This window comes from Rhinoderma darwinii, chromosome 11 (assembly GCF_050947455.1).
Source record: "Rhinoderma darwinii isolate aRhiDar2 chromosome 11, aRhiDar2.hap1, whole genome shotgun sequence".
NCBI lineage: Eukaryota > Metazoa > Chordata > Amphibia > Anura > Rhinodermatidae > Rhinoderma > Rhinoderma darwinii.
In genome coordinates, this window is record NC_134697.1 from 11,298,212 (window position 1) to 11,325,241 (window position 27,030).

The 27,030-nt window shown below is 48.0% G+C and overlaps 1 protein-coding gene across 1 annotated transcript; it reads left to right on the forward strand.

The window, feature by feature from the left end:
* The first annotated feature begins 916 nt into the window (after positions 1 to 916).
* Positions 917 to 18,407, forward strand: C1S (complement C1s). The gene is made up of 11 exons (XM_075842932.1): positions 917 to 1,155; positions 1,351 to 1,558; positions 2,432 to 2,603; positions 3,428 to 3,547; positions 7,245 to 7,444; positions 10,624 to 10,771; positions 12,183 to 12,304; positions 14,243 to 14,315; positions 14,414 to 14,533; positions 16,843 to 16,917; positions 17,485 to 18,407. The coding sequence occupies exons 1-11, from the start codon at positions 1,148 to 1,150 to the stop codon at positions 18,306 to 18,308; spliced, it is 2,070 nt and encodes a 689-aa protein (XP_075699047.1). The 5' UTR covers positions 917 to 1,147; the 3' UTR covers positions 18,309 to 18,407.
* Positions 18,408 to 27,030: the final 8,623 nt, after the last annotated feature.

The window sequence follows — 27,030 nt, forward strand, 5'->3', positions numbered from 1 at the left end:
TGTTATAATATTGCACAGACTCAGGCATTAGATGGATCTGCCGCTGCGTACAGGTAAGGGGGCCCTCCAAGATATTAACTAGGTTTTACAGGCTTAGAAAATCATGGCTGCTTAATTGCATAAACAGCTTCACACCTGTCTATAGGCTGTATCTGGTATTGCAGCTCAGCTCTATTGAAGTGAACGTGGCTAAGCTGCAATACCACACACAACCTGTAGACAAGTGTGGCACTGATTTAGGAAGGTTGTACAAACCCTTTAATATATATGGAAAAATATAACATTGTATCCTGACATGGAAAAAAAGAATTTAGCCTATATTGGTCACTTCTGTGTTGCCCCTAATGTTTACAATGCTAAGCAGCTTCATGTAGGAGGAGCTACTGTAGTGTGATTGGCAGTTCTGGTGTAAAAATATAGGTCTATTATACCACAGTCCTGTATAGGGAAATCATGACATAAAGTAGTGATAATGGAGGCGACTTGGACTCCTGTCAGTCATCCAATTAAAAAAAACCAACATGGTCAGTCTCTGCTGAGCCTGAAATGCCTGACAACAGAGAACAATAGACTGCATTTAAAAGCACAGGACACGGAGAGATGTCAGATTTTAGGTATAGTGTCTCTTTAAGCTTCAGTTGATCACTGATGTTAGCAAATTCCTTATTTGTAGGATCTGGCTCGGGGCCATGTGTTTATGTATCTACAGATAGGCTGGGTGATGGGAACTGGATTTTGGCCTTCTCCTCCCTCCTCTCCCATTTATTGGAAATCAGCTGTTTTCAGCACACACAAAAAAAATCAATCTTACGAAATCCTGGACTTTCCCAAATTAAACACTACATCCAATTGGTCATTTTCTATCGCCCCCTTCGCTCTACTTTTGCAGGGTGCAGCCCACTGAATTGGATCCCCCCTTTCAATGAGTCACGTTCCCAGGCCCCCACCAATATCATAGGGGGTTAAATCACTCTAAGAAACCTGCGGGGAAGCTCCAAAGTCTGAAACATAAACAAGACAAGAATTTTTCCCTCTTTCCCGGTGCAAACCTATTAAGATCCGAAATGCATTAATTGAGGAGACCTTCTTATACGTCAGTATATAGTCCTATACCCTATGCTGTGAGCTGACATTCTGCTTGGGCATAATGCTGAGGTGAGTCACCTTACTACTTTCTTTTCAACTGACCTGCAGAGCTAGCAATCTAGTGCAGGCTTTGCATTCTGCTTACCCATGATCCTTTGCGCACATTGCATAAATTTAGAATATTTCACTCTAAAAAAGTTGCATTTGCATATAGGCCATTAGAATCCTATTTGCTGTAATATTGCATCTTTTTTTTGTATGCAGGTGGCTGTTCCTTGCCCTCTTAGGGTGTGCCAGTGCAGGGTCACCCACTATGTTTGGAGAGATCACATCCCCCAATTACCCTCAGGGTTATCCTAATAATGCTATGAAAACCTGGAATATTCAGGTCCCGGAAGGGTATGGTATCCGCCTGTATTTCATACACCTGGACGTTGAGCCCTCTGAGGACTGCGAGTATGACTCTGTGCAGGTAAATATGGAGGCAGTGTTCATAAGAGGGGCAGAATTGACTACTTGCATGGTGTTTTAAGTATAGCAGTGGTCTCCAGGAAAACTACAACTCCCAGCATGCAACAGCTAGCTGTCAGGGTATGCTGGGAGTTGTGGCTTTGTAATAGTTAGAGAGCCACTGAGACCACTGCAATAGAGCAAGGAGATAAGTAGTCACTAGACACACCTGGCACTGCTTATCTCAAGGGGCTACGATTGGACAGGAAAAAAATCTGATTTGTTGGATTCTTGGGACCGCCAATAGGAGACTGGTGGACCCCAAAGACATCAGATTGTAAGTAAACCCTATCAAATTTGGTTGGATCCCCCAACAAATACCCAATATCTATGGCGACCTAAAAGACAAAGGTCTACATACTAGAGATATGACCATAGGACTGTCATGGACATACGGAGAGGAAGAGCCTGCCACTGCTCCAATGAAAGCTGCAGTGGATGTGAACAGGTGTCACTGGGCAGGTCATACGGTCATGTGACAACTAAGCCCCTCCCAGGAATAGAAATGTTGCATCATGTAACCAAGCGAAATTAAGAGAATAATGGGATTTATACATTTTTATTCTACTTTCTTTAAGCCCAGTCCTCACTGGTGTCCTGTGGGGGTCCATCAATGTCACATTATTATAATGACTGGAGTTTTCCTTTAATTGTGGAAAGCCCCTTTAAGGAGGGCCATACTTGTCTTAAAATCTCTCTACTCTGAAATACAATATGAATGAGGACAATCTTGATGGTCTAGTGAATTTTTGCAATGTCTCTGTTTTTGCCTCTCATCGGTGGATATGTTCCCCAGTCATCTGTTCCATAGGTGATCACTGTCATTATACTGCAGGTAATGATTGGAAATGAAACTCAGCAGGTGCTCTGTGGCCGCCATTCGTTTGGATCTATTGGATTCCCAACAGAGAAATTCTATCCTACCACTCACATGAAAATATTGTTCACATCTGACTTCTCCAACCAGGAGAGATTTACTGGATTTGCTGCATATTACGTGGCTGCAGGTGTGTAATATTTATATATGGAACATGCAAAGAGCAAAGTCAGTCAGCGACTCCGAAATAAATGGGCAGGTGCAAATGTCAGGGATCATTACCATGTATATTGTTTGAAAAATATTACCCTTACATATATATACATATATATATATATATATATATATATTCAGTATATTACACAAAGAGATTGGATTCATGGAGCACAAAGAGAAAGCATAACACGCCTATGGAAGACACCGCCCCCTGGAATGCAAAGAGGAGTGTGCAGAAGAATGTACAGGAGAACTTACAGCTGAGGAGCCAATGGGACTTAAGCAAGTCCCACATCTCTAGGGAGGGGCATGTGTCTTCTCTCTGTGTGTTTCTTTGTTCTGAATAAAGGGCAGTTCTCCTCCTGTCTGATCGAGGGAAAGCTGTGTACCAACATCTTTGGCTGGTTTACTTCTTTCCAGGCATGCCTTCAGCTTTCAATTTACAGAGGTGGTTATTCGGTGTGAAATAACAGGGAGAAGGGAGCTACCCTGATATACGGACCTGACACAAATAGACACAGCCTTTGTGCCTGGCTGGGAGGCAGATTTCTGCAGCAGCAACCCGTCTCCACTGCTCTGTCTGCAATGGAGACCAAGCAAGCTAAGCCCAAGCCTAATGTGGAGGGGACCACAAAGAGTTGGACCTCTGTTTTTTCTGCCAAGACTGTTTCTTTAAACAGTTAAGGATTCAATATATTTTATTCTCAACAGAGATAAAAATGTCAATAATTCGGATACAGGCTGATAAACACATTTTCTGTTCTGTCGTCTCATAATCTCTTTTTCTCTCTTGTACAGATGTGGATGAGTGCGACTTGAACGATCCCTGCTCACATTTTTGCAACAATTATATTGGAGGGTTTTTCTGCTCCTGTCCTCCAGAATATGATCTTCAAGAAGATCAGAACACATGTGGGGGTAACTACTGCTCTGTCCTTTTCTGGTGGGTGTAAGTAGGTTGCGGACAGGTATGTAAATATAGTAGGTATAGAATGAGATTCTTATCCCGTACACTACCTGGAGTGCAGGGCTTTATTTGGATCAAATGACTTGTTACAAGCGTTGCACACAGAGGATTACAGAAGATCTTACAGCAGTCTGGCTGTGTAGTCTGGAGCTCCCCCTATAACAGCAGTCTGGCTGTGTAGTCTGGAGCTCCCCCTATAACAGCAGCCTGGCTGTGTAGTCTGGAGCTCCCCCTATAACAGCAGTCTGGCTGTGTAGTCTGGAGCTCCCCCTATAACAGCAGTCTGGCTGTGTAGTCTGGAGTGCCCCCTATAAGAGCAGTCTGGCTGTGTAGTCTGGAGTGCTCCCTATAACAGTAGTCTGGCTGTGTAGTCTGGAGCTCCCCCTATAACAGCAGTCTGGCTGTGTAGTCTGGAGTGCCCCCTATAACAGCAGTCTGGCTGTCTAGTCTGGAGTGCCCCTATAACAGCAGTCTGGCTGTGTAGTCTGGAGCGCCCCCTATAACAGCAGTCTGGCTGTCTAGTCTGGAGTGCTCCCTATAACAGCAGTCTGTCTGTGTAGTCTGGAGCGCCCCCTATAACAGCAGTCTGGCTGTGTAGTCTGGACCTCCCCCTATAACAGCAGTCTGGCTGTGTATTCCGGACCTCCCCCTATAACAGCAGTCTGGCTGTCTAGTCTGGAGTGCCCCTATAACAGCAGTCTGGCTGTGTAGTCTGGAGCTCCCCCTATAACAGCAGTCTGGCTGTGTAGTTTGGAGTGCCCCCTATAACAGCAGTCTGGCTGTGTAGTCTGGAGCTCCCCCTATAACAGTAGTCTGGCTGTGTAGTCTGGAGTGCCCCCTATAAGAGCAGTCTGGCTGTGTAGTCTGGAGTGCTCCCTATAACAGTAGTCTGGCTGTGTAGTCTGGAGCTCCCCCTATAACAGCAGTCTGGCTGTGTAGTCTGGAGTGCCCCCTATAACAGCAGTCTGGCTGTCTAGTCTGGAGTGCCCCTATAACAGCAGTCTGGCTGTGTAGTCTGGAGTGCCCCCTATAACAGCAGTCTGGCTGTGTAGTCTGGAGCGCCCCCTATAACAGCAGTCTGGCTGTCTAGTCTGGAGTGCTCCCTATAACAGCAGTCTGTCTGTGTAGTCTGGAGCGCCCCCTATAACAGCAGTCTGGCTGTGTAGTCTGGACCTCCCCCTATAACAGCAGTCTGGCTGTGTATTCCGGACCTCCCCCTATAACAGCAGTCTGGCTGTCTAGTCTGGAGTGCCCCTATAACAGCAGTCTGGCTGTGTAGTCTGGAGCGCCCCCTATAACAGCAGTCTGGCTGTGTAGTCTGGACCTCCCCCTATAGCAGCAGTCTGGCTGTGTATTCCGGACCTCCCCCTATAACAGCAGTCTGGCTGTCTAGTCTGGAGTGCCCCTATAACAGCAGTCTGGCTGTGTAGTCTGGAGCGCCCCCTATAACAGCAGTCTGGCTGTGTAGTCTGGACCTCCCCCTATAACAGCAGTCTGGCTGTGTATTCTGGAGCGCCCCCTATAACAGCAGTCTGGCTGTCTAGTCTGGAGTGCTCCCTATAACAGCAGTCTGGCTGTCTAGTCTGGAGTGCTCCCTATAACAGCAGTCGGGCTGGCTAGTCTGGAGTGCTCCCTATAACAGCAGTCTGTCTGTGTAGTCTGGAGCGCCCCCTATAACAGCAGTCTGGCTGTGTAGTCTGGAGCGCCCCCTATAACAGCAGTCTGGCTGTGTAGTCTGGACCTCCCCCTATAACAGCAGTCTGGCTGTGTAGTCTGGACCTCCCCCTATAACAGCAGTCTGTCTGTGTAGTCCGGAGCTCCCCCTATAACAGCAGTCTGTCTGTGTAGTCTGGAGTGCCCCTATAACAGCAGTCTGGTTGTGTAGTCTGGACCTCCCCCTATAACAGCAGTCTGGTTGTGTAGTCTGGAGTGCTCCCTATAACAGCAGTCTGTCTGTGTAGTCTGGAGTGCCCCTATAACAGCAGTCTGGCTGTGTAGTCTGGAGTGCTACCTATAACAGCAGTCTAGTTGTGTAGTCTGGACCTCCCACTATAACAGCAGTCTGGCTGTGTAGTCTGGAGCGCCCCCTATAACAGCAGTCTGGCTGTGTAGTCTGGACCTCCCCCTATAACAGCAGTCTGTCTGTGTAGTCTGGAGTGCTCCCTATAACAGTAGTCTGGCTGTGTAGTCTGGAGCTCCCCCTATAACAGAAGTCTGGCTGTGTAGTCCGGAGCTCCCCCTATAACAGCAGTCTGTCTGTGTAGTCTGGAGTGCCCCTATAACAGCAGTCTGGTTGTGTAGTCTGGACCTCCCCCTATAACAGCAGTCTGGTTGTATAGTCTGGAGCGCTCCCTATAACAGCAGTCTGGTTGTGTAGTCTGGAGCGCTCCCTATAACAGCAGTCTGGTTGTGTAGTCTGGAGCGCTACCTATAACAGCAGTCTGTCTGTGTAGTCTGGAGCACCCCCTATAACAGCAGTCTGGCTGTGTAGTCTGGACCTCCCCCTATAACAGAAGTCTGGCTGTGTAGTCTGGACCTCCCCCTATAACAGAAGTCTGGCTGTGTAGTCCGGACCTCCCCCTATAACAGCAGTCTGTCTGTGTAGTCTGGAGCGCCCCCTATAACAGCAGTCTGGCTGTGTAGTCTGGAGCGTTCCCTAAAACAGCAGCCTGGCTGTGTAGTCTGGAGCGCTCCCTACAACAGCAGCCTGGCTGTGTAGTCTGGAGCGCCCCCTATAACAGCAGCCTGGCTGTGTAGTCTGGAGCGCCCCCTATAACAGCAGTCTGGTTGTGTAGTCTGGACCTCCCCCTATAACAGCAGTTGCACTTTTAAGGGGTTTTCTTATTTTCTGTGAAGATAGTGAACATTTCTGCAACTTTCTAATATACTTTGTGTTTAAATTCCTATATAAGATACATAAGCATCACTTACAGTTGAGGGTTTGCTTCAATGTATCAGCCTAGACAATCTGTGAGATAAACAACCTGGACTCTCTGCTGATAGCTCTTACATAAGGCCCTTTTACACTGGCAAACTATCGGGCAAACGAGCGTTCAAAGAACGTTCCCGATAATTGCCCCGTGTAAACAGGGCAGCGATCAACAGATGAAGGAGCAAATGCTCCTTTATCTGCTGATTGTATTGTTTTAAAATTGCAAAATATTATCATTGTCGGCAGCACATCTTGGTGTGTAAACAGGGAGACGCGTTGCCGACATGATAATAACGTATGGGGACGAGCGATCGGAGGAACGACCACTCATACCCGCACCTAGCTACATGGGAAAGGAGAAAACGAGCGCTGATCATCGAGCTGTCTCATTGATCGGTGCTCATTGCACCGGCCAATATTGGCCGGTGTAACAGGATCTTTACATGGATACATTGTTGCAACCTATCAGGACTGGAGAAAGATTTGAGTTGCTGCTGTGTTCAGTTCTCAGGATATGCCATAAATGACTTTGATAGGGTAACCCTTTTAGGCTTGGGTGCCCCTTAAAGAGAATCATTTAATCTTGCCATAAATTGCCACTTGCTGTAATTTTTTCAGTACTAGTTATTTGGGTGCTCTGTACCTTTTGATCTGCCCACCTTCTCACTATATCCATAGGGACCACAGTGTGATCCACATGTCTCTTTATTTCACAGTGAACTGTAGTGGGGGTCTATACACAAATCTGAGGGGGCAAATCAGCAGCCCTGGATATCCTGCTCCTTACCCGGAGAACTCTCGCTGTGAATACAAAGTTCTCCTAGAATCAGGGTACCAGGTTATTCTGACGTTCAAGGCACAAGATTTTGACATTGAGGACTCTGGTGGCGGGAGCTGCCTTTATGACAGTCTCACAGTGAGTATATGTAGGTCAACCTGCGTCTATTCAAAGGGGTGGTCCAGAGTTAGAAAAACATGGCTGCTTTCATACAAAAACAGTGCCACACCTGTCCACAGGTTGTATGTGGCATTGCAGCTCAGATCAGTTCACTTGAATGGAGCAGAGATGCAATTCCACCATCTACTAACCTCCCTAAACCTGATGTCTCCATCTCAGTGTGTGGCACTACCATAACTCCCGGGCAGCACGCCCGCTGTCCCTATCACTACCATAACTCCCGGGCAGCACGCCCGCTGTCTCTATCACTACTATAACTCCCGGGCAGCACGCCCGCTGTCTCTATCACTACCATAACTCCCGGGCAGCACGCCCGCTGTCTCTATCACTACTATAACTCCCGGGCAGCACGCCCGCTGTCTCTATCACTACCATAACTCCCGGGCAGCACGCCCGCTGTCTCTATCACTACCATAACTCCCGGGCAGCACGCCCGCTGTCTCTATCACTACCATAACTCCCGGGCAGCACGCCCGCTGTCTCTATCACTACTATAACTCCCGGGCAGCACGCCCGCTGTCTCTATCACTACCATAACTCCCGGGCAGCACGCCCGCTGTCTCTATCACTACTATAACTCCCGGGCAGCACGCCCGCTGTCTCTATCACTACCATAACTCCCGGGCAGCACGCCCGCTGTCTCTATCACTACCATAACTCCCGGGCAGCACGCCCGCTGTCTCTATCACTACCATAACTCCCGGGCAGCACGCCCGCTGTCTCTATCACTACCATAACTCCCGGGCAGCACGCCTGCTGTCTCTATCACTACCATAACTCCCGGGCAGCACGCCCGCTGTCTCTATCACTACTATAACTCCCGGGCAGCACGCCCGCTGTCTCTATCACTACCATAACTCCCGGGCAGCACGCCCGCTGTCTCTATCACTACCATAACTCCCGGGCAGCACGCCCGCAGTTTTGAGGTTATTTTTGACTCGGATCTTTACTTTACTTCACACATTCAATCACTCTTTCGCTCCTGTCACCTTAACCTCAAAAACACCTCCAGAATCTGCTCTTTTTTTTACTGTGGAATCAGCTAAAACTCTCATTGTCGCTCTGATTCCCTCTCGTCTTGGCTCCTGTAACTCATTACTAATCGTCTTCTACTCACTAAACTCTCCCCTCACCAATCTATACTGAATGCAGCAGCCAGACTCATCTATCTGACCAACCGCTACACCAACGCCTCTACCCTGTGCCAGTCACTGCACCGCTACACCAACACCTCTACCCTGTGCCAGTCACTGCACCACTACACCAACATCTCTACCCTCTGCCAGTCACTGCACCGCTACACCAATGCCTCTACCCTGTACAAGTCCCTGCACCACTACACCAACACTTCTACCCTGTACAAGTCACTGCACCACTACACCAACGTCTCTACCCTCTGCCAGTCACTGCACCGCTACACCAACACCTCTACCCTCTGCCAGTCACTGCACCGCTACACCAACGCCTCTACCCTGTGCCAGTCACTGCACCGCTACACCAACACCTCTACCCTGTGCCAGTCACTGCACCGCTACACCAACGCCTCTACCCTCTGCCAGTCACTGCACCGCTACACCAACACCTCTACCCTCTGCCAGTCACTGCACCGCTACACCAACACCTCTACCCTGTACAAGTCACTACACCTCTACACCAACACCTCTACCCTGTGCCAGTCACTGCACCGCTACACCAACGCCTCTACCCTGTGCCAGTCACTGCACCGCTACACCAACGCCTCTACCCTGTGCCAGTCACTGCACCACTACACCAACACCTCTACCCTGTACAAGTCACTACACCACTACACCAACACCTCTACCCTGTGCCAGTCACTGCACCACTACACCAACGCCTCTACCCTGTGCCAGTCACTGCACCGCTACACTAACGCCTCTACCCTGTGCCAGTCACTGCACCGCTACACCAACGCCTCTACCCTGTGCCAGTCACTGCACCACTACACCAATGCCTCTACCCTGTGCCAGTCACTGTACCACTACACCAACGCCTCTACCCTGTGCCAGTCACTGTACCACTACACCAACACCTCTACCCGCTGCCAGTCACTGCACCACTACACCAACACCTCTACCCAGTGCCAGTCACTGCACTGCTAAACCAACGCCTCTACTCTGCGCCAGTCACTGCACCGCTACACCAACGCCTTTACCCTGTGCCAGTCACTGCACCACTACACCAACGCCTCTACCCTGTGCCAGTCATTGCACCGCTACACCAACGCCTCTACCCCCTGCCAGGCACTGCCACGGTTGCCCATTCCCTTGAGAATAACGTATTATTCTCACCCACAAAGCTCTCCCCAGTGCTGCACCTCCTTATATCTCCTCCCTCATCTCTGTCTACCACCCTACCCGCGCTCTACATTCTGCCAACGACCTTAGATTAAAATCCTTCATAATCCGAACCTCTCTCTCTCCCGTCTCCAGGACTTCTCTCGTGCTGCTCCGTCCTCTGGAATGCGCTACCACAGACAATCAGATTAATTCCCAACATCCACAGTGTTAAGCGTGCCCTAAAAACACATCTTATTAAACAGGCCTATAACATTCCCTGATCTGACTCCTTCCACTGGCCCCTCTTTTACATTAGTCATGAGAACTTGACCCCCTCATTCAGCAGAATCCCCCACACTCCTTGCCCCCTAATACACGTCATGTCCATCATACACGGATACCGGCTGGTGACGGCTCCTGCATCTTTATGTTACTACCCCATGTGTATAAAAGATGGCCGGACCATTGTACTGAACAAGCATTTTTGACATTTTGTGTCTCCCTTATTTCCTCATAGATTGTAAGCTCTTGTGGGCAGGGTCCTCACTCCTATTGTTTGAATTGTAAATTAGTTTTGTCTCTATGTAATGTCTGATATTGTCTGTACATGATCCCTCTGAATTGTAAAGTGCTGCGGAATATGTTGGCGCTATATAAATATATATATATATATATATATAAATACCTGCGTTGTTTTTGGAAGAAAGCAGCATTGTTTTTTTTCTAATTGTGGACACGCTTTAGATTTTCCTGCTAACCATTGGAAGGGTTCTCTACAGTAAAAGTATTAATACTAAGAATGAGCTATGTTAGACACCTTCCCATTGTATTTTCCCCCAGATAAAAGCCAAAGGACGGAAGTTCGGACCTTACTGTGGAAAGACACCCCCTCCTCGCATCGAAACAGCCAGTAACGAAGTGGATATTGAATTCATAACAGACAGCGGAGGGGATAACGAAGGCTGGAAGATCTATTATTCCGAGGATGGTAAGGAAGAGATTGAAGGGTATGGCCCCAGCAACAAAGCGTTTAAGATTTCTTTTTATAAATGAACCCTTATGTGATGCCATATCTGAGCCCGATGACTGAAGAGTAGGGTATTGATGTATGGGGCTGGTGGGATGGGGGCCAGAATTAGGACAATGTAGAAGCCTACAATGAATGTAGAAGTTGTAAGGCCTAAAAGGGGTCATGGAAATGACATTGGCGTACATGGAAGAGAGGGGGCGCCATTGCAATAAACAAATGGTGCCCCCTATTATGATACTGGGCTCCGCCAGCCAGTCTTCCCATAACCTTCCCATGACCCTTGGGCTAATTTCTCACCCCCTTGTTAGCTAACAATCCGGTTCCCCTGGAGAGAGGAGTCCTGCACAGGTTCTCGCCACCCAGTACCAAAGAGGATGGGTCAACGGAGTCTGAGCTCCCTCTATCCAAGGGCCCCATAGCAGCCGCATGGTTTGTACGTCCTTGGTAAAGTGTTAAAAGTTTAAATAAATAGAAAGACTGAGAAAATACTGATGCCCCCCCCCCTAAATGCAGCCCCTGGCCTAAGCCTAGCTGGCCTACAGGGTCAATTCAGGCATGGAAAGAGAAATATATAGGTAACAGCACCAAGCGCTTAACAACTAAAGAGCAGTTCTCTCTAAAATAATAGCAAATATGATTATTATACTCTCACTCATGTAGAACTATACTAGGAAAATTTAACATTCAGGACTCTGGGAAAGCTGGGTGATAACCCTTATGCAGAGGCGTAACATGGAGCTCCTGGGCCCCAATGCCAAATCTGTAACAAGGCCCCCACCCACCATTTATACTCAAGTTTTCTTATGTGGCAGAGCGTCCTTTGGGCCCCCTGAGGCATCAGGGCCTGGGTAGCCTGACTATTTCTGCCCCCCTATAGCTACACCCATGCCCTTATGGAAGCTGGAATGGCCGCCATATTAGCCTTCACCAAGCAGACCTCAATGACGTCTATTTCAGGAGGTCTTAATACATTACTTGGGTATTAGCTTACCATGTGTAGACACAACTGTTTCCGCCTTTTAAGCCTCATTAGCGCCAGATTCTGCTTAGTGGACTACCCCATTGACGCGATTTTAATAAAAGTGCACTTTAAGGCTCTGTTCACACTGGCGCTGGGTTCTGTCGAGGTTCCCGGGTTTTCGACGACAAGAGTAGCGTAGTCTGCAGCACTGTTCCTGCTTTCAAAGACCCCCCAACCCTGACAGAAACCTGACGCATCCCATTATAAATGAGTGGGATCATTGGGAGTCTTTGGGATCCGTTTGAAAACATGGAAACCATGATGGTAGTGTGAACAGGGCCTAACATCATAATACTGATGAAGCTTGTGAATCTTGTAACATACCTCTATCTTTCCCATTCTTGCCAGCCATTCCCTGCCCGACAAAAGTGTTTGACGATTACATCCTAAATCCCACAAAGGACAAGTATGTTTTCAAAGACATGGTCACTGTGACGTGCAAAGAAGGATATGAGATAGTATCAGGAAAGGTGAGCTACGGCGGGATTCCTGTGTACACAATGTTATTATATGTTTGGAATATTATAATTAAAGGATATCTCCACACTGTGAAGTGCGGTGTGCATAATTTGTAAACATATGCCCCGCCCATTTTTAAGTGGCCACGCCCCTCTTACAAGGAGTGCATATGACCCTTTCATCATACCCCAAAATGAATTCAGACCACGATCTCAGACCCCAAAATGAAAACTGAGCGAGACCCAAGAGTGTATTCAGAATCAGACCCCAAAATAAAATAAAATAAAATAAATTCAGACTACAGACCTCAGCTGAGACCCCCTAAGCAAATGCAAAAACCAGACCCCCTAAAGAAATACAGAAACCAGACCCCCTAAACAAATACAGACCCCAGATGTAATGACAGGGATAGGGAAACAGACAAGTGAGCCCTAATCTACCAGCCACTCAGTCCCTGCCTACTTGCAACGACCCGCCCTAAGCGACGGGGTACAACTGGGCGACGGTCCCTACACTCAGTTAGTGCACGACAGACAACCAGACAAGGAAACACAGAACAAGGGAAACGGGGCAGTTGCCCACGGGAACACCGTGAGCAACAAGAGTAGTAAACGAGCCGAGTCAAACCAGGAGAGTACGAGGTGCCAAACGCAGAGCAGGAGAGTAGTGAACAAGCCAAGTCAAACCAGGAGTGTACGAGGTACCAAACGCAGAGCAGAAGAGTAGTCAGTAAGCCAGGGTCAATACGAAGCAGGGACAAGTAGTTCAAGAAGCTGCAGCAGGGCCAGGAAACCAACAGAGAAGAATCACAAGCAAAGGAGGAACAGGAAAGGCAGGTATAAATAGACAGAGGGCGGGAGCTAGCTCCGTCTGGCCAGGCTGTGATAGGCTCTCCCACTCCTAAGCCTGCCATCCTGAGTGGTGGAAGATGGAGTCAGTCTCACAGACATAGAAGCAGGTGCAGACTGATTACCTATGGGCGTGGATACAGAAGCTGTGCCTGGCAGATCCTTAACACCAGACCTCCTAAATACAGACCTGAGTCCAAAAAATTCAGATGCCAGACCTCAAAATAATTTCAGAACCCCATACCAGACCTAGAATAACTACAGACCCCAAAACAGACCCTATAATGAATTCAGACCCCAAAATTAATATTCAAACCCCAGACAAGACCCCATAATAAATACAGACCTCAGAATAAATATAGATCCTAGACCAGACTGCAAAATAAATTTAGACCCAAGACTAAATATGCTGGGGCCGAGGAAGGAAATGCTCGTCGATCCTAGCGCCAGTGATTGTCATGTAAAAGTGTCCATCATCAAGTCTATACACCGGGGAGAAGTAAAGAAAAAAATGTCCCTCTCCTGGTTCATGATCCATCTCCGGACAGGAACGCTCAGTACCAGGTTGCACCATACCGCCTTCCAATGTTTTGTAGGAAATATGGGTGATATCACCCTTGGGTCGTTCCCATCTCGCCTGTTTTTTCTAGTGCTTCCCGTGGAAAGAAAAAACCTTTTTGCGGGTTCTCACCAACCATTATGAAGGGGACTGAGGTCCTCCTGATCTGGGCCCCACTCCTTTCCATGAACCCTATGTCCGCTCCAAGGAGATCATGTATGTCCTTTACATCTTTGCTATTACCTGTTAAGGCTTCGTTCACATCTGCGTCAGGGCTCCGTTCCGATGTTCCTCCGGAGCTTTTCGTCAGAACGGAGCCCTGACCGACACAAACTGAAACCAAAGGTTTCCGTTTCCATCACCATTGATTTCACTGGTGACGGATCCGGTACCAATGGTTTCAGTTTGTCTCCGTTGTGCAAGGGCTCCGTCGTTTTGAAGGGATAAATACCGTAGTCGCCTACGGAACGTCGAACGGAGCCCTGACGCAGATGTGAACGATGCCTAAGTCTCTCTATTTTATCTCTATTATCACTTATCAGAAGAGGCTTCCATCATTCAGAGCTACATGCCAAGGAGATGGAACCTGGTCCAACACACACCTGAAATGCGAACGTAAGCAACTATTCTATAAGAGACCCTGAAACAACGTTCCTCACAGTGGAACATATTACTTGGTGGAACATTTACCCCGTCGTCCTGTTCTTTTTCAGCTGTTAATTGCGGCGATCCTGACTCTATTGTTAATGGTGACGTCACCTTCACAGTCACCACATACGGGGCGAATGCTATATATCATTGCAAAACAGAATATTACACCCTAAAAGGAGATGGTTAGTATTAAGGACTTCTGGGACTGGGGAATAGGGAGGGCGCTGTGGGTAAGAGAAGATGGAGAACGTGGCTGGTGGTTGAAGGACAGCGCTGAGTACTGGAAAATGATAAAAAGTGAAGAGCACATGTGTTTCTGATGGGTGACATACAATGAGCACGTGTATGACACGCGTAATTGTAAGGAGATAAGGGAGATGTTTACATGTTGACCAGTTTACGTGTTTGGTTGGAAAGGGGATAAAGTACATATATGTGTCCTATAGGAGGACATATAATATTCATCCATTTGTGTGACTTGGAGATGTATGATTAATAGGTGTTGTAGAGCAGGGAGTACATGGTACTTGTATGTGTAATGTCGGGGTAGGGAGACAGACAGGTGAGCCCTAATCTACCCGCCACTCAGTCCCTGCCTACTTGCACGGCCCGTCCTAGGCGACGGCGTACAACTGGGCTACGGTCCCTACGCTCAATAAGTGCACGACAGACAAATAGACAAGGGTACACAGAAGCTAAGGGAAATGGGGCAGTTGCCCACGGCAACACCATGAGCAACAAGAGTAGTGAACGAGCCGAGTCAAATCAGGAGTGTACGAGGTACCAAACGCAGAGCAGGAGCGTAGTCAGTAAAGCCAGGGTCAATTTGAAGCAGAGGACAATAGTACAAGCAGCAGCAGAGCCAGGAAACCAGACAGAATCACAGGCAAAGGAAGAGCAAGAAATGAAGGTATAAATAGACCGAGGGCGGGAGCTAGCTCCGTCTGGCCAGGCTGTGATAGGCTCTCCCACTCCTCAGCCTACCAGCCTGAGTGGTAGCAGATCGAGTCACTCTATCAGACCTAAGAGCAGATGCAGACTGATTAACCACGGGCGTCGACACAGAAGCTGTGTCTGGCAGATCCTTTAGGGTATGTGCACAAGATAACTGCATTTACGTCTGAAATTACGGAGCTGTTTTCAGGAGAAAACAGATCCGTAATTTAAGACGTAATTGCATGTACTCGCGTTTTGCGAGGCGTCAATTACGGCCGTAATTTGGAGCTGTTCTTCATTGGAATCAATGAAAAACGGCTCAAATTACGTCTCAAGAAGTGTCCTGCACTTCTTTTGACGAGCCGTCTTTTTTACGCGTTGTCGTTTGACAGCGACGCGTAAATGACAGGTCGTCGGCACAGTACGCTGGCAAACCCATTCAAATTAATGGGCAGATGTTTGCCGACGTATTTGCAGTACTTAGAACATGGTATCTGAACAGAGGATGGAAACATGGATCACACCTGTGACAATATGGAAGTGAAGACCATTAATGACAACGTGAAGCGTGTCCGAACTGAAGAGTGTGGTTCACATGTGCAAGTGGTAGGAGATATGGAGCACTGACCAAATATCTAACCAAAATGAAATGCGGAATATTGAACACACGTGTGTGACTGGTAGGTGGTAAATAGTGTGGAGAACATGTGTGACTGGTAGGTGGTGAATAGCGTGGAGAACATATGTGACTGGAAGGTGGTGAATAGTGTGGAGAACATGTGTTACTGGTAGGAGGTGAATAGTGTGGAGAACATGTGTGACTGGTAGGTGGTGAATAGCATGGAGAACATATGTGACTGGTAGGTGGTGAATAGCGTGGAGAACATATGTGACTGGAAGGTGGTGAATAGTGTGGAGAACATGTGTTACTGGTAGGAGGTGAATAGTGTGGAGAACATGTGTGACTGGTAGGTGGTGAATAGTGTGGAGAACATGTGTGACTGGTAGGTCGTGAATAGTGTGGAGAACATTTGACTGGTAGGTGGTAAATAGTGTGGAAAACATGTGTGACTGGTAGGTCGAGAACATGTGTGACTGGTGGGAGGTAAATGGTGTGGAGAACATGTGTGACTGGTAGGTGGTGAATAGTGTGGAGAACATGTGTGACTGGTAGGTGGTAAATGGTGTGGAGAACATGTGTGACTGGTAGGAGGTGAATAGTGTGGAGAACATATGTGACTGGTAGGTGGTAAATGGTGTGGAGAACATGTGTGACTGGTAGGAGGTGAATAGTGTGGAGAACATGTGTGACTGGTAGGTGGTGCAGAATTTGGAGAACATGTGGCACTGGTAGAAGGTGAAGAATGTGGAGAACATGTGTGACTGGTAGGTGGTGCAGAATTTGGAGAACATGTGTGACTGGTAGGAGGTTAAGAATGTGGAGAACATGTGTGACTGGTAGGAGGTGAAGATTGTGGAGAACATGTGTGACTAGTTAAAGACTAAGGACGTTGGGCGCATGTGCCACTATCCACTAATCTCTACTGCTTTACAGATACCTATTCCTGCTCATTGGATGGACTTTGGAGAAACCGTAACAAAGACAGTGAACTTCCCAAATGTGCAGCAGGTAAATGAGAAGAACTACCTGCAGAAACTCTTAAGACTTATGCTACATCCACACGAGAATGACAGATTTCCGCGTGTAAAAAACATGCGTCAATCTGGTCCATGTGCATTGCGTTATTGTATCAGTGTGCTCTGCGTGTGGCGTGTTTTTCACGCACTCGCAAAGCACTTTTTTTTTTCAATGTAATTGATGCGCTAATCACGGACAGCACACAGATGTGCATCCGTGTGCTGTCCGTGGTTTTCACGCACCCACAGACTTCAATGGGGGACTAGGTGCGTGAAAACCCACCAATATAGGACAAGCAGTCTCAACCGACACTCACTGAGTGAAAACTCACGCATGCGGGAATAGCCCCATTGAATCAATGGGGCCGTGTGCTGTGCGTAGTTTCAATGCACAGCACACAGACGAGATTCACGCTCGTCTGAATGAGCCCTTATACCCCATGGAAAAGTTATTCTGCATGACATATAGGTTTAAACTGCTCTTACTGGTCGTGGGAATTCTCTTCTATAGGTTCTTCTTGATACATCCGTTAATCCCTAACTTTCCTATACTTTTCAGTCTGTGGAAAAACATCATCTCAGCAAGCCAGGATTTATGGTGGGGAGAAAGCTAAAGAAGGGTTCTTTCCGTGGCTAGTACGGATCGAGTCTTCAACTTTGGGTGGTGGATCGCTCTTATCGGATCGCTGGGTCCTGACAGCTGCCCATGTTGTGGAGGAAAATAAGCACCCTACGTTGCAAGTTGGAGCTCTGAATTATCTACAAGCAACGACCATTCAGGCCAAAAAAATAATCATCCACCCTGACTGGAGAGAAGACGTTGATAATGAGAATAGGAAAAATTATAACAATGATATCGCCCTTATCCAGCTTGCAAGGAGAATTGAACTGGATGAATGTATTTGCCCGATATGCCTGCCGCAAAGAGAGGAGACAGCCCACCCTGCCATCAGTGAGGTTGGATATATTGCCGGTTGGGGGAAATTAACTAAAACAATCAAGCAAAAACAAATAATAATCGATCAACCAAAAGTTTTACAATATACCAGCGTTCCACTCCTCGATCTAGAGGCTTGTAAGAAGAACGTGCCAAACACCTATACTATTACCTCAAACATGTTGTGTGCCGGGGGGAAAGGTCATGACAGTTGCGGGGGTGACAGTGGGGGTCCCCTCATGTTTGAAGATCTAAAAAATCAAGAATACAAAAGATTGTATATTGCTGGCATTGTCTCCTGGGGAATCAACTGTGGTGATTTCGGGATGTATACCAAAGTTCAGAACTACGTGGACTGGATTGAGAAGACAATAGAAGAGGTGGAAGCTGAAGAGAAAGATGAAGAGGAACCAGAACCACAAAAAATTTGTAAAAAGACAAAGTGAGGAGCGTATCTCGCCTTTAAATCTGCTTGAGATTTTAGTATATATGAGGGGAAGATGCGATATGTTGTGTTCTTCACAATAAAATCTGTATACAGACAATGTCACTGTTTCATTTACGGTCATGGCCAATGAAAGCCAAAAAGTATAATTGAAATGTTTTTTTTAAAGGGTATGTTCATCTTTTTCATCCTAAAATAACAAAACAATGAAGCAGTTTTATAAACAGTGATTAAAAATCTCCTATAGTTTGCTGTATACAGCCTCTATGTAGACCTATGCGTCTCCATGGTTACAGACTGCAAATAAAGCCTGTGTGTAGTCTGATCCTGCAGTCATGTGTTACTCTCCTACATCTACTGTCTGTAGGTTGTTGTGAAAAGGAGACAGAAAGGGTGGAGTGGATACACGTTTTTCCGCTTTAGCCGCACCCTCAAACACTTTACCTCCATAGCACACCTCTAAATATGAATCATATAAATAATACCGCCATAACATGACCAATTATTACCACTATACATCCGACAGGTAAATACTAAACAGATTAGTCCGAGAAGAATAAACAACTATTACATCCAATGACTCACCAATGACATCTTCTCTGATTGTAGTCGTTCACTTTCCCCCGTCTTCTCCATACGGCCCAGACCGTCATGGAGGTTTCTCCCAGATTTGATGCACCTCTGCGGAATTTGCTGCTCAGGCATCTTTGGCTCACTTTTGAATCACATACCTTCCATGAGAATCACAGATTGACCCCAACAACAGCCACAATGTGCCTAATCTCAGACATGATACCCTTTGAAAGCCATAATTCCCTTCATGACAGCCACAGCCACAATCCTCCCCCATGACAGCCACAAAACCCTACATGCCAGTCACAATGTCCTCCATAACATCCACAATGCCCCCATAAAAGCCACAATGTCCCTAATGCCCAACATGATACCCTATAACAGCCATGATGCCCTCCATGCCAGCCAGTCACAATGCTCACTTCATGACAGTCACACCACCCTGCATGCCAGACACAATGTCCTCCATAATAGTCACAATTCTCCCATAGCAGCCATAATGTTACTAATGCCAGACATGATACCCTATAACAGCCAGGATGCCCTCCATGCCACCCAGGGCCACAATGATCCCTTCATGAGAGTCACATCGCCCTGCATGCCAGCCACAATGTTCTTCATAACAGCCACAATGCCCCCATGACAGCCGCAGTACCCTACATGCCAGCCACAATGTCCTCCATAACAGCCACAATGCCCCCTATAACAGCCACAATGCCCACTGCCCTGCATGTCATTCATGATGACCCTCATGACTTACATAGATTAAAGATCCATGATTAAAAACACATGGCTGCTTTCTACCACAAACCGTGCCACACAAGTATAGAGGTTATGTGTGGTATTGCAGCTCTGCCCCATTCTATTCAATAGAGCTGAGCTGCAAAAACAGACACAAACCATGGAGGCACTGTGGTCTGCACTGATTAGGGCACTTGGGCTGGCACTCATAGGGGCACTGTCGCTGGCAGTGATAGGGCACTATAACTTGTATTCATGGGAGCAGCGTGGCTGGCACTGATGGGGTCACTGGGGCTGATACTCTTTGGGAGAGCACTATGGCTGCTACTACTAGCAGACTTTTGGGGGCACTGACCAACATTCTTAGGGGTACACCACACTGTTCTAGATGCCGTGTGGCTGTGGTTCTGTAATGCTAGAACTAGAACACTTCTTCGGGTGTGGAGCAGTTTTCAAAGTTTGCCTTGGGACAAAAAAAAGTTTTTGTCCTGCCCATTCTTTTGGCCAATAGCCAGATGCAGTAATCGTCCAACTACACCATTAAATTCATGTTACGACAATTATTGGGCACTTATTTTTAATGCATGTGCCCCAATGTGAATTTGCCAGTCCCACCACCTTATTAGGAGTCTGACTCCCATGCTCTTAATAAGTATTCAGGAGTGGAAGTGCCCATGTGCTGGTGGCATTTGTAAGAGGGGCACTTGTGATGTTGGTGTGTCTTCCCTTCACCGCGTCGTTTTGTCCTAAGGCTCTGTGTCTTTTGTGCCCCCTTCTATGTGTGGTCTTCCTGTAGTGCTTCTTGCTGATGGTGATGGGAAAGGACTCACCGTGACTCTGTCAGGAGGTTGATACGAAGAGCAAGGGGAGGGGTCTGAAAGGGGAGGGGTCTGAAAGGGGAAGGGCCTGGCGGGTGAGACGGCCCTTGAATTTATTGTGGCGGAAGTGAATAAATCCTAAATTTTTCCCTTATCAGCTGCTTTGGTTTTTCATACTGCGGTATTGATCATACGAAGTTCAAATTGTGCCAATTTTGCCTGGTGCCGACAAGTTGCAAATTTTACCGCACATTTGTCGCACCTCACTGTTTTCAGCTTTTCTTGGTGCACTTTACAAAAACTGGCGTAAACTGCCTTGTGAATGTAGGTCAGTCTGTACACCAAAGTGTTAACGGCGCCATTAAGGGGCTTCATTTTGCAGCACCTTAAAACCACTGTAGTGCAGAAAAGCGTCTCCCCGGGGAATCGTGTGACCACGGGTTGGTTGGCTGATTGTCAGACATCTGGGCTACTAATAGAGAGGGGATTAAGGGGTAAGAAATCTATGAAAAGAACATAAAGTGACACTGTCTGCATAATGTTGCAGTTATCCCCATAGGAGGCTGTAAAGGATCTGCCAGACACAGCTTCTGTGTCAACGCCCATAGGTAATCAGTCTGCACCTGATTCTATGTCTGTGAGACTGACTCCATCTTCCATCACCCAGGATGGCAGGCTTAGGAGTGGCAGAGCCTATCACAGCCTGGCCAGACGGAGCTAGCTCCCGCCCTCTATTTATACCTGCCTTTCCTGTTCCTCCTTTGCTTGTGATTCTTCTCTGTTTGTTTCCTGGCCCTGCTGCAGCTTCTTGTACTACTTGTTATTGACCTTGGCTTTACTGACCACTCTTCTGCTCTGCGTTTTTGTACCTCGCTCATCTCCTAGTTTGACTCGGCTCGTTCACCTCGCTTGTTGCTCACGGTGTTCCTGTGGGCAACTTCCCCATTTCCCCGGCTTCTGTGTACCTGTAAAGGATCTGCCAGGCACAGCTTCGGGGTTAACTTCCAGAGGTAATCAGTCTTCACCTGAGTCTATCTCTCTGAGACTGACTCCAGCTTCCACCACTCAGGCTGGCAGGCTTAGGAGTGGGAGAGCCTATCGCAGCCTGGCCAGACTCAGCTAGCTCCCGCCCTCTGTCTATTTATACCTGCCTTTCCTGTTCCTCCTTGCTTGTGATTCTTTCCGTGTGGTTTTCTGGCCCAGCTACAGCTCCTAACAATTTGATCCTGCTCCATTCTGACCCTGGCTTTCTGACGACTCTTCTGCTCTGCGTTTTGTACCTCGTGCTCTCCTGGTTTGACTTGGCTCGTTCACCACTCTGTTGCTCACGGTGTTGCCGTGGGCAACTGCCCCTTTCCCTTTGCTTTATATTCCCTTGTATGTTTGTCTTGTGCACTTACTGAGCGTAGGGACCGCCGCCCAGTTGTACCCCGTCGCCTAGGGCGGGTCGTTGCAAGTAGGCAGGGACAGAGTGGCGGGTAGATTAGGGCTCACTTGTCAGTTTCCCTACCCCTATCATTACATAATCACAAGCCCATATACCTAGTCTACCCTGGTCCCTGACACTACTATGGACCCCCTTGAGACCCTGGCTCAGCAAATGCAGGGTCTCTCCCTACAGGTCCAGGCCCTGGCTCAGAAGGTCAACCAGCCTGATGCTACCTTGGTAGTTCCCCTCACCTCAACTCCTGAACCCCACCTCAAGTTGCCCGACCGGTTCTCAGGGGACCGGAGGGCTTTTCTCTCCTTTCGGGAGAGTTGCAGGCTTTACTTTCGCTTAAAGCCCCACTCCTCAGGTTCTGAGAGCCAGCAAATGGGTATAATTATGTCCCGGCTCCAGGACGGGCCCCAAGAATGGGCCTTCTCCTTGGCTCCTGACGCCCCAGAACTTTCCTCCGTTGATCTTTTCTTTTCTGCTCTCGGACTCATTTATGACGAGACTGACAAGACTGCCTTTGCCGAGAGTCAGCTGGTGACCTTACGTCAGGGTAAGAGACCTGTTGAGGAGTATTGTTCTGACTTTAGGAAGTGGTGCGTAGCTTCTCGGTGGAATGACCCTGCCTTAAGGTGCCAGTTTAGGATGGGTCTGTCGAATGCCCTGAAAGACCTGCTAGTTAGCTATCCCTCTTCTGACTCCCTAGACCAGGTTATGGCTTTAGCGGTACGACTTGACCGAAGTCTCAGGGAACGACAACGCGAACGTTTATGTGTTTTCTCCTCCGACTCCCCCATGATGCCTCCCGAGGTTCCGTCGCTTCGTTCTTCCCCGGAAGACTCAGAGGTACCTATGCAACTCGGGGCCTTCGTGTCCCCCCAACAACGTAGAGATTTCCGCAGGAAGAATGGTCTCTGCTTCTACTGTGGGGATGACAAGCATCAAGTGAACAACTGTCCTAAGCGTAAGAATGCAGCCGGAGAACTTCCGCGCCTAAGTGATCATCGGGGAGGTCACTTGGGCGCACAGGTATTTCCCATAAATATGAAACGTAATAAGATCTTGCTTCCCTTTCAGGTCTCTTTTGGTGGTAGGTCTGCTACCGGCAGCGCCTTCGTGGATTCAGGGTCCTCTGCTAATATCATGTCTGTGGAATTTGCTATGTCTCTTGCTATGCCTTTGATTGATTTGCCTAAACCTGTCCCGGTAGTGGGTATCGACTCCACTCCTCTTGCTAATGGTTATTTTACACAGCATACCCCTGTTTTTGAACTCCTTGTTGGCTCCATGCATTTGGAGCAGTGCTCTGTACAGTTGATGCAGGGATTATCGTCCGATTTGGTTTTAGGCCTTCCCTGGTTGCAGTTGCATAATCCCACGTTTGACTGGAATACTGGGGAGCTTACCAAATGGGGTAATGAATGTTTGACGTCATGTTTTTCTGTTAATTCTATTTCTCCCCCTGAGGAGGTGAACACGCTACCTGAGTTTGTTCGGGACTTCGCTGATGTTTTCTCTAAGGAGGCCTCCGAAGTGTTACCTCCTCATAGAGAATACGCTATCGAATTGGTACCAGGAGCTAAGCTTCCTAAGGGTAGGATATTTAATCTTTCTTGTCCCGAACGTGAAGCCATGAGAGAGTATATCCAGGAATGCCTGGCCAAGGGTTACATTCGCCCCTCTACTTCTCCGGTAGGTGCTGGCTTCTTTTTCGTAGGGAAGAGGGATGGTGGTCTTAGGCCATGCATTGACTACCGTAACCTGAATAAGGTCACTGTAAGGAACCAGTATCCCCTTCCTTTGATTCCTGATCTCTTTAATCAGGTTCAGGGGGCCCAATGGTTCTCTAAGTTTGATCTACGGGGGGCGTATAACCTTATCCGCATCAAAGAGGGGGATGAGTGGAAGACTGCGTTTAACACGCCCGAAGGTCATTTCGAATACCTCGTCATGCCCTTTGGGTTGTGTAATGCGCCGGCGGTCTTCCAGAATTTCATAAATGAGATTTTGAGAGATTACCTGGGGATATTTCTTGTAGTGTACCTTGATGACATACTGGTGTTTTCCAAGGACTGGCCCTCCCACATTGAGCATGTCAGGAAGGTGCTCCAGGTCCTTCGGGAAAACAAACTGTTTGCAAAAACCGAAAAATGTGTGTTTGGGGTACAGGAGATACAATTTTTGGGTCAAATCCTCACTCCTCATGAATTCCGCATGGACCCCGCCAAGGTTCAGGCTGTGGCGGAATGGGTCCAACCTGCCTCCCTGAAGGCGTTACAGTGTTTTTTGGGGTTCGCTAATTATTACAGGAGATTCATTGCTAACTTCTCGGTCATCGCTAAGCCTCTTACGGACCTCACTCGCAAAGGTGCTGATCTCCTCCACTGGTCTCCAGAGGCTGTCCAGGCTTTTGAGGTCCTTAAGAAGTGCTTTATCTCGGCCCCGGTGCTGGTTCAGCCCAACCAAATGGAGCCATTTATCGTGGAAGTTGACGCATCCGAGGTGGGAGTGGGGGCAGTCTTGTCCCAGGGTACCAGGTCCCTCACCCATCTCCGCCCCTGTGCCTACTTCTCCAGGAAGTTTTCGCCCACTGAGAGTAACTATGATATTGGCAACCGCGAACTCTTAGCCATTAAATGGGCATTTGAAGAGTGGCGCCACTTCCTGGAGGGGGCTAGGCACCAGGTAACGGTCCTTACCGACCACAAGAATCTGGTTTTCCTAGAATCTGCCCGGAGGCTAAACCCGAGACAAGCTCGATGGGCGCTATTTTTTACCAGATTCAACTTTTTGGTTACCTATAGGGCTGGGTCTAAAAATATTAAGGCCGATGCACTGTCGCGTAGCTTCATGGCTAGCCCTCCTTCGGACGAAGATCCTGCTTGTATTTTGCCTCCCGGTATAATCATTTCTTCTATTGATTCTGATTTAGTCTCTGAAATTGCAGCTGATCAAGGTTCAGCTCCCGGGAAACTTCCTGAGGACAAGCTGTTTGTTCCCCTGCAATACTGGCTAAGGGTACTTAGGGAAAATCATGACTCCGCACTATCTGGTCATCCAGGCATCCTGGGTACCAAACACCTCATTGCCAGAAACTATTGGTGGCCTGGGTTGCCTAAAGACGTTAAGGCCTACGTCGCCGCTTGTGAGGTTTGTGCTAGGTCCAAGACTCCCAGGTCCCGTCCAGCGGGCTTACTACGTTCGTTGCCCATTCCCCAGAGACCTTGGACACATATCTCCATGGATTTTATCACCGATTTGCCTCCATCCCAAGGCAAGTCGGTGGTGTGGGTGGTAGTAGACCGCTTCAGTAAGATGTGCCACTTTGTGCCCCTCAAGAAACTACCCAACGCCAAGACGTTAGCTAGCTTGTTTGTCAAACACATCCTGCGTCTCCATGGGGTCCCTGTCAATATTGTTTCGGACAGAGGGGTACAATTTGTTTCTTTGTTTTGGAGAGCCCTCTGTAAGAAGTTGGAGATTGATCTGTCCTTCTCCTCTGCTTTCCATCCTGAAACCAATGGCCAAACTGAGAGGACTAATCAATCACTAGAACAATATTTAAGGTGTTTTATCTCTGACTGTCAATATGATTGGGTCTCATTCATTCCCCTCGCTGAATTTTCCCTTAATAACCGGGTCAGTAACTCGTCAGGGGTCTCCCCCTTTTTCTGTAATTTTGGGTTTAATCCACGGTTCTCCTCAGTTTCACCTGGTAGTTCCAACAATCCCGAGGTAGAGGTCGTTCATCGGGAACTGTGCACAGTCTGGGCCCAGGTTCAGAAGAACCTAGAGGCGTCCCAGAGCGTACAAAAAACTCAGGCTGATAGAAAACGTTCTGCTAACCCCTTGTTTATGGTCGGGGATCTGGTGTGGTTATCATCTAGGAACTTGCGTCTTAAGGTTCCCGTCCAAGAAGTTTGCTCCCCTGTTTATTGGGCCGTATAAGGTCATTGAAGTCCTCAATCCTGTCTCCTTCCGGCTGGAGTTACCCCCATCTTTTCGTATACATGACGTGTTTCATGCCTCCCTCCTTAAACGCTGCTCCCCGCCCTTGGCTCCCTCGAGGAAACCTCCGGTCCCTGTTCTCACCCCTGAGGGGGTAGAATTCGAGGTGGCCAAGATTGTGGACAGCAGGATGGTCCAAGGCTCCCTCCAGTACCTGGTCCATTGGAGAGGATACGGGCCTGAGGAGAGGACTTGGGTACCCGCCCGGGATGTTCACTCTGGGGTATTGCTCAAGAGGTTCCACCTTCGTTTCCCCAATAAACTAGGTCCACCTAGAAAGGGTCATAAAAGGGGGGCTACTGTAAAGGATCTGCCAGACAAAGCTTCTGTGTCAACGCCCATAGGGAATCAGTCTGCACCTGCTTCTATGTCTGTGAGACTGACTCCATCTTCCACCACCCAGGATGGCAGGCTTAGGAGTGGGAGAGCCTATCACAGCCTGGCCAGACGGAGCTAGCTCCCGCCCTCTGTCTATTTATACCTGCCTTTCCTGTTCCTCCTTTGTTTGTGATTCTTCTCTGCTGATTTCCTGGCCCTGCTGCAGCTTCTTGAACTACGTATCCTCTGCTTGTTATTGACCTTGGCTTTACTGACCACTCTTCTGCTCTGCGTTTTGTACCTCGCTTATCTCCTGGTTTGACTCGGCTCGTTCACCTCGCTTGTTGCTCACGGTGTTCCCGTGGGCAACTTCCCCATTTCCCCGGCTTCTTTGTACACTTATCTGTTTGTCTATCGTGCACCTATTGAGTTTAGGGACCGTCGCCCAGTAGTACCCCGTCGCCTAGGGCGGGTCGTTGCAAGTAGGCAGGGACTGAGTGGCGGGTAGATTAGGGCTCACCTGTCTGTCTCCCTACCCAGACATTACAGAGGCAGTGTTAATCATACCTTTCAAATGTACCATTTTTCACAGGATTGTCCCGTGAAACGGACCTCAACACTAGTGGTGCTTATGCAAAAGAGGTATCTAGGTGAATATAACATTTTTAAGAGAGTGATTTTAGATCCAACAGTTTGTGCTGATTCATTTGTGATTTTTTTTTTTTTCAGTCACAGGTCGGATTTCTGATACAGAGCTACAAACCCCTGTAAAGGATAGAATTCCATCTGCCTCCAGTCACCACTAGGGGGAGCTTAGGATCTTAGTGTAT

Bases quoted from the DNA above. Each gene is read 5' to 3' on its own strand.
- C1S (XM_075842932.1), top strand. The intron at 7,445-10,623 runs GTGAGTATATGT...ATTTTCCCCCAG, and splicing joins GCCTTTATGACAGTCTCACA to ATAAAAGCCAAAGGACGGAA. The intron at 14,534-16,842 runs GTTAGTATTAAG...ACTGCTTTACAG, and splicing joins TTACACCCTAAAAGGAGATG to ATACCTATTCCTGCTCATTG.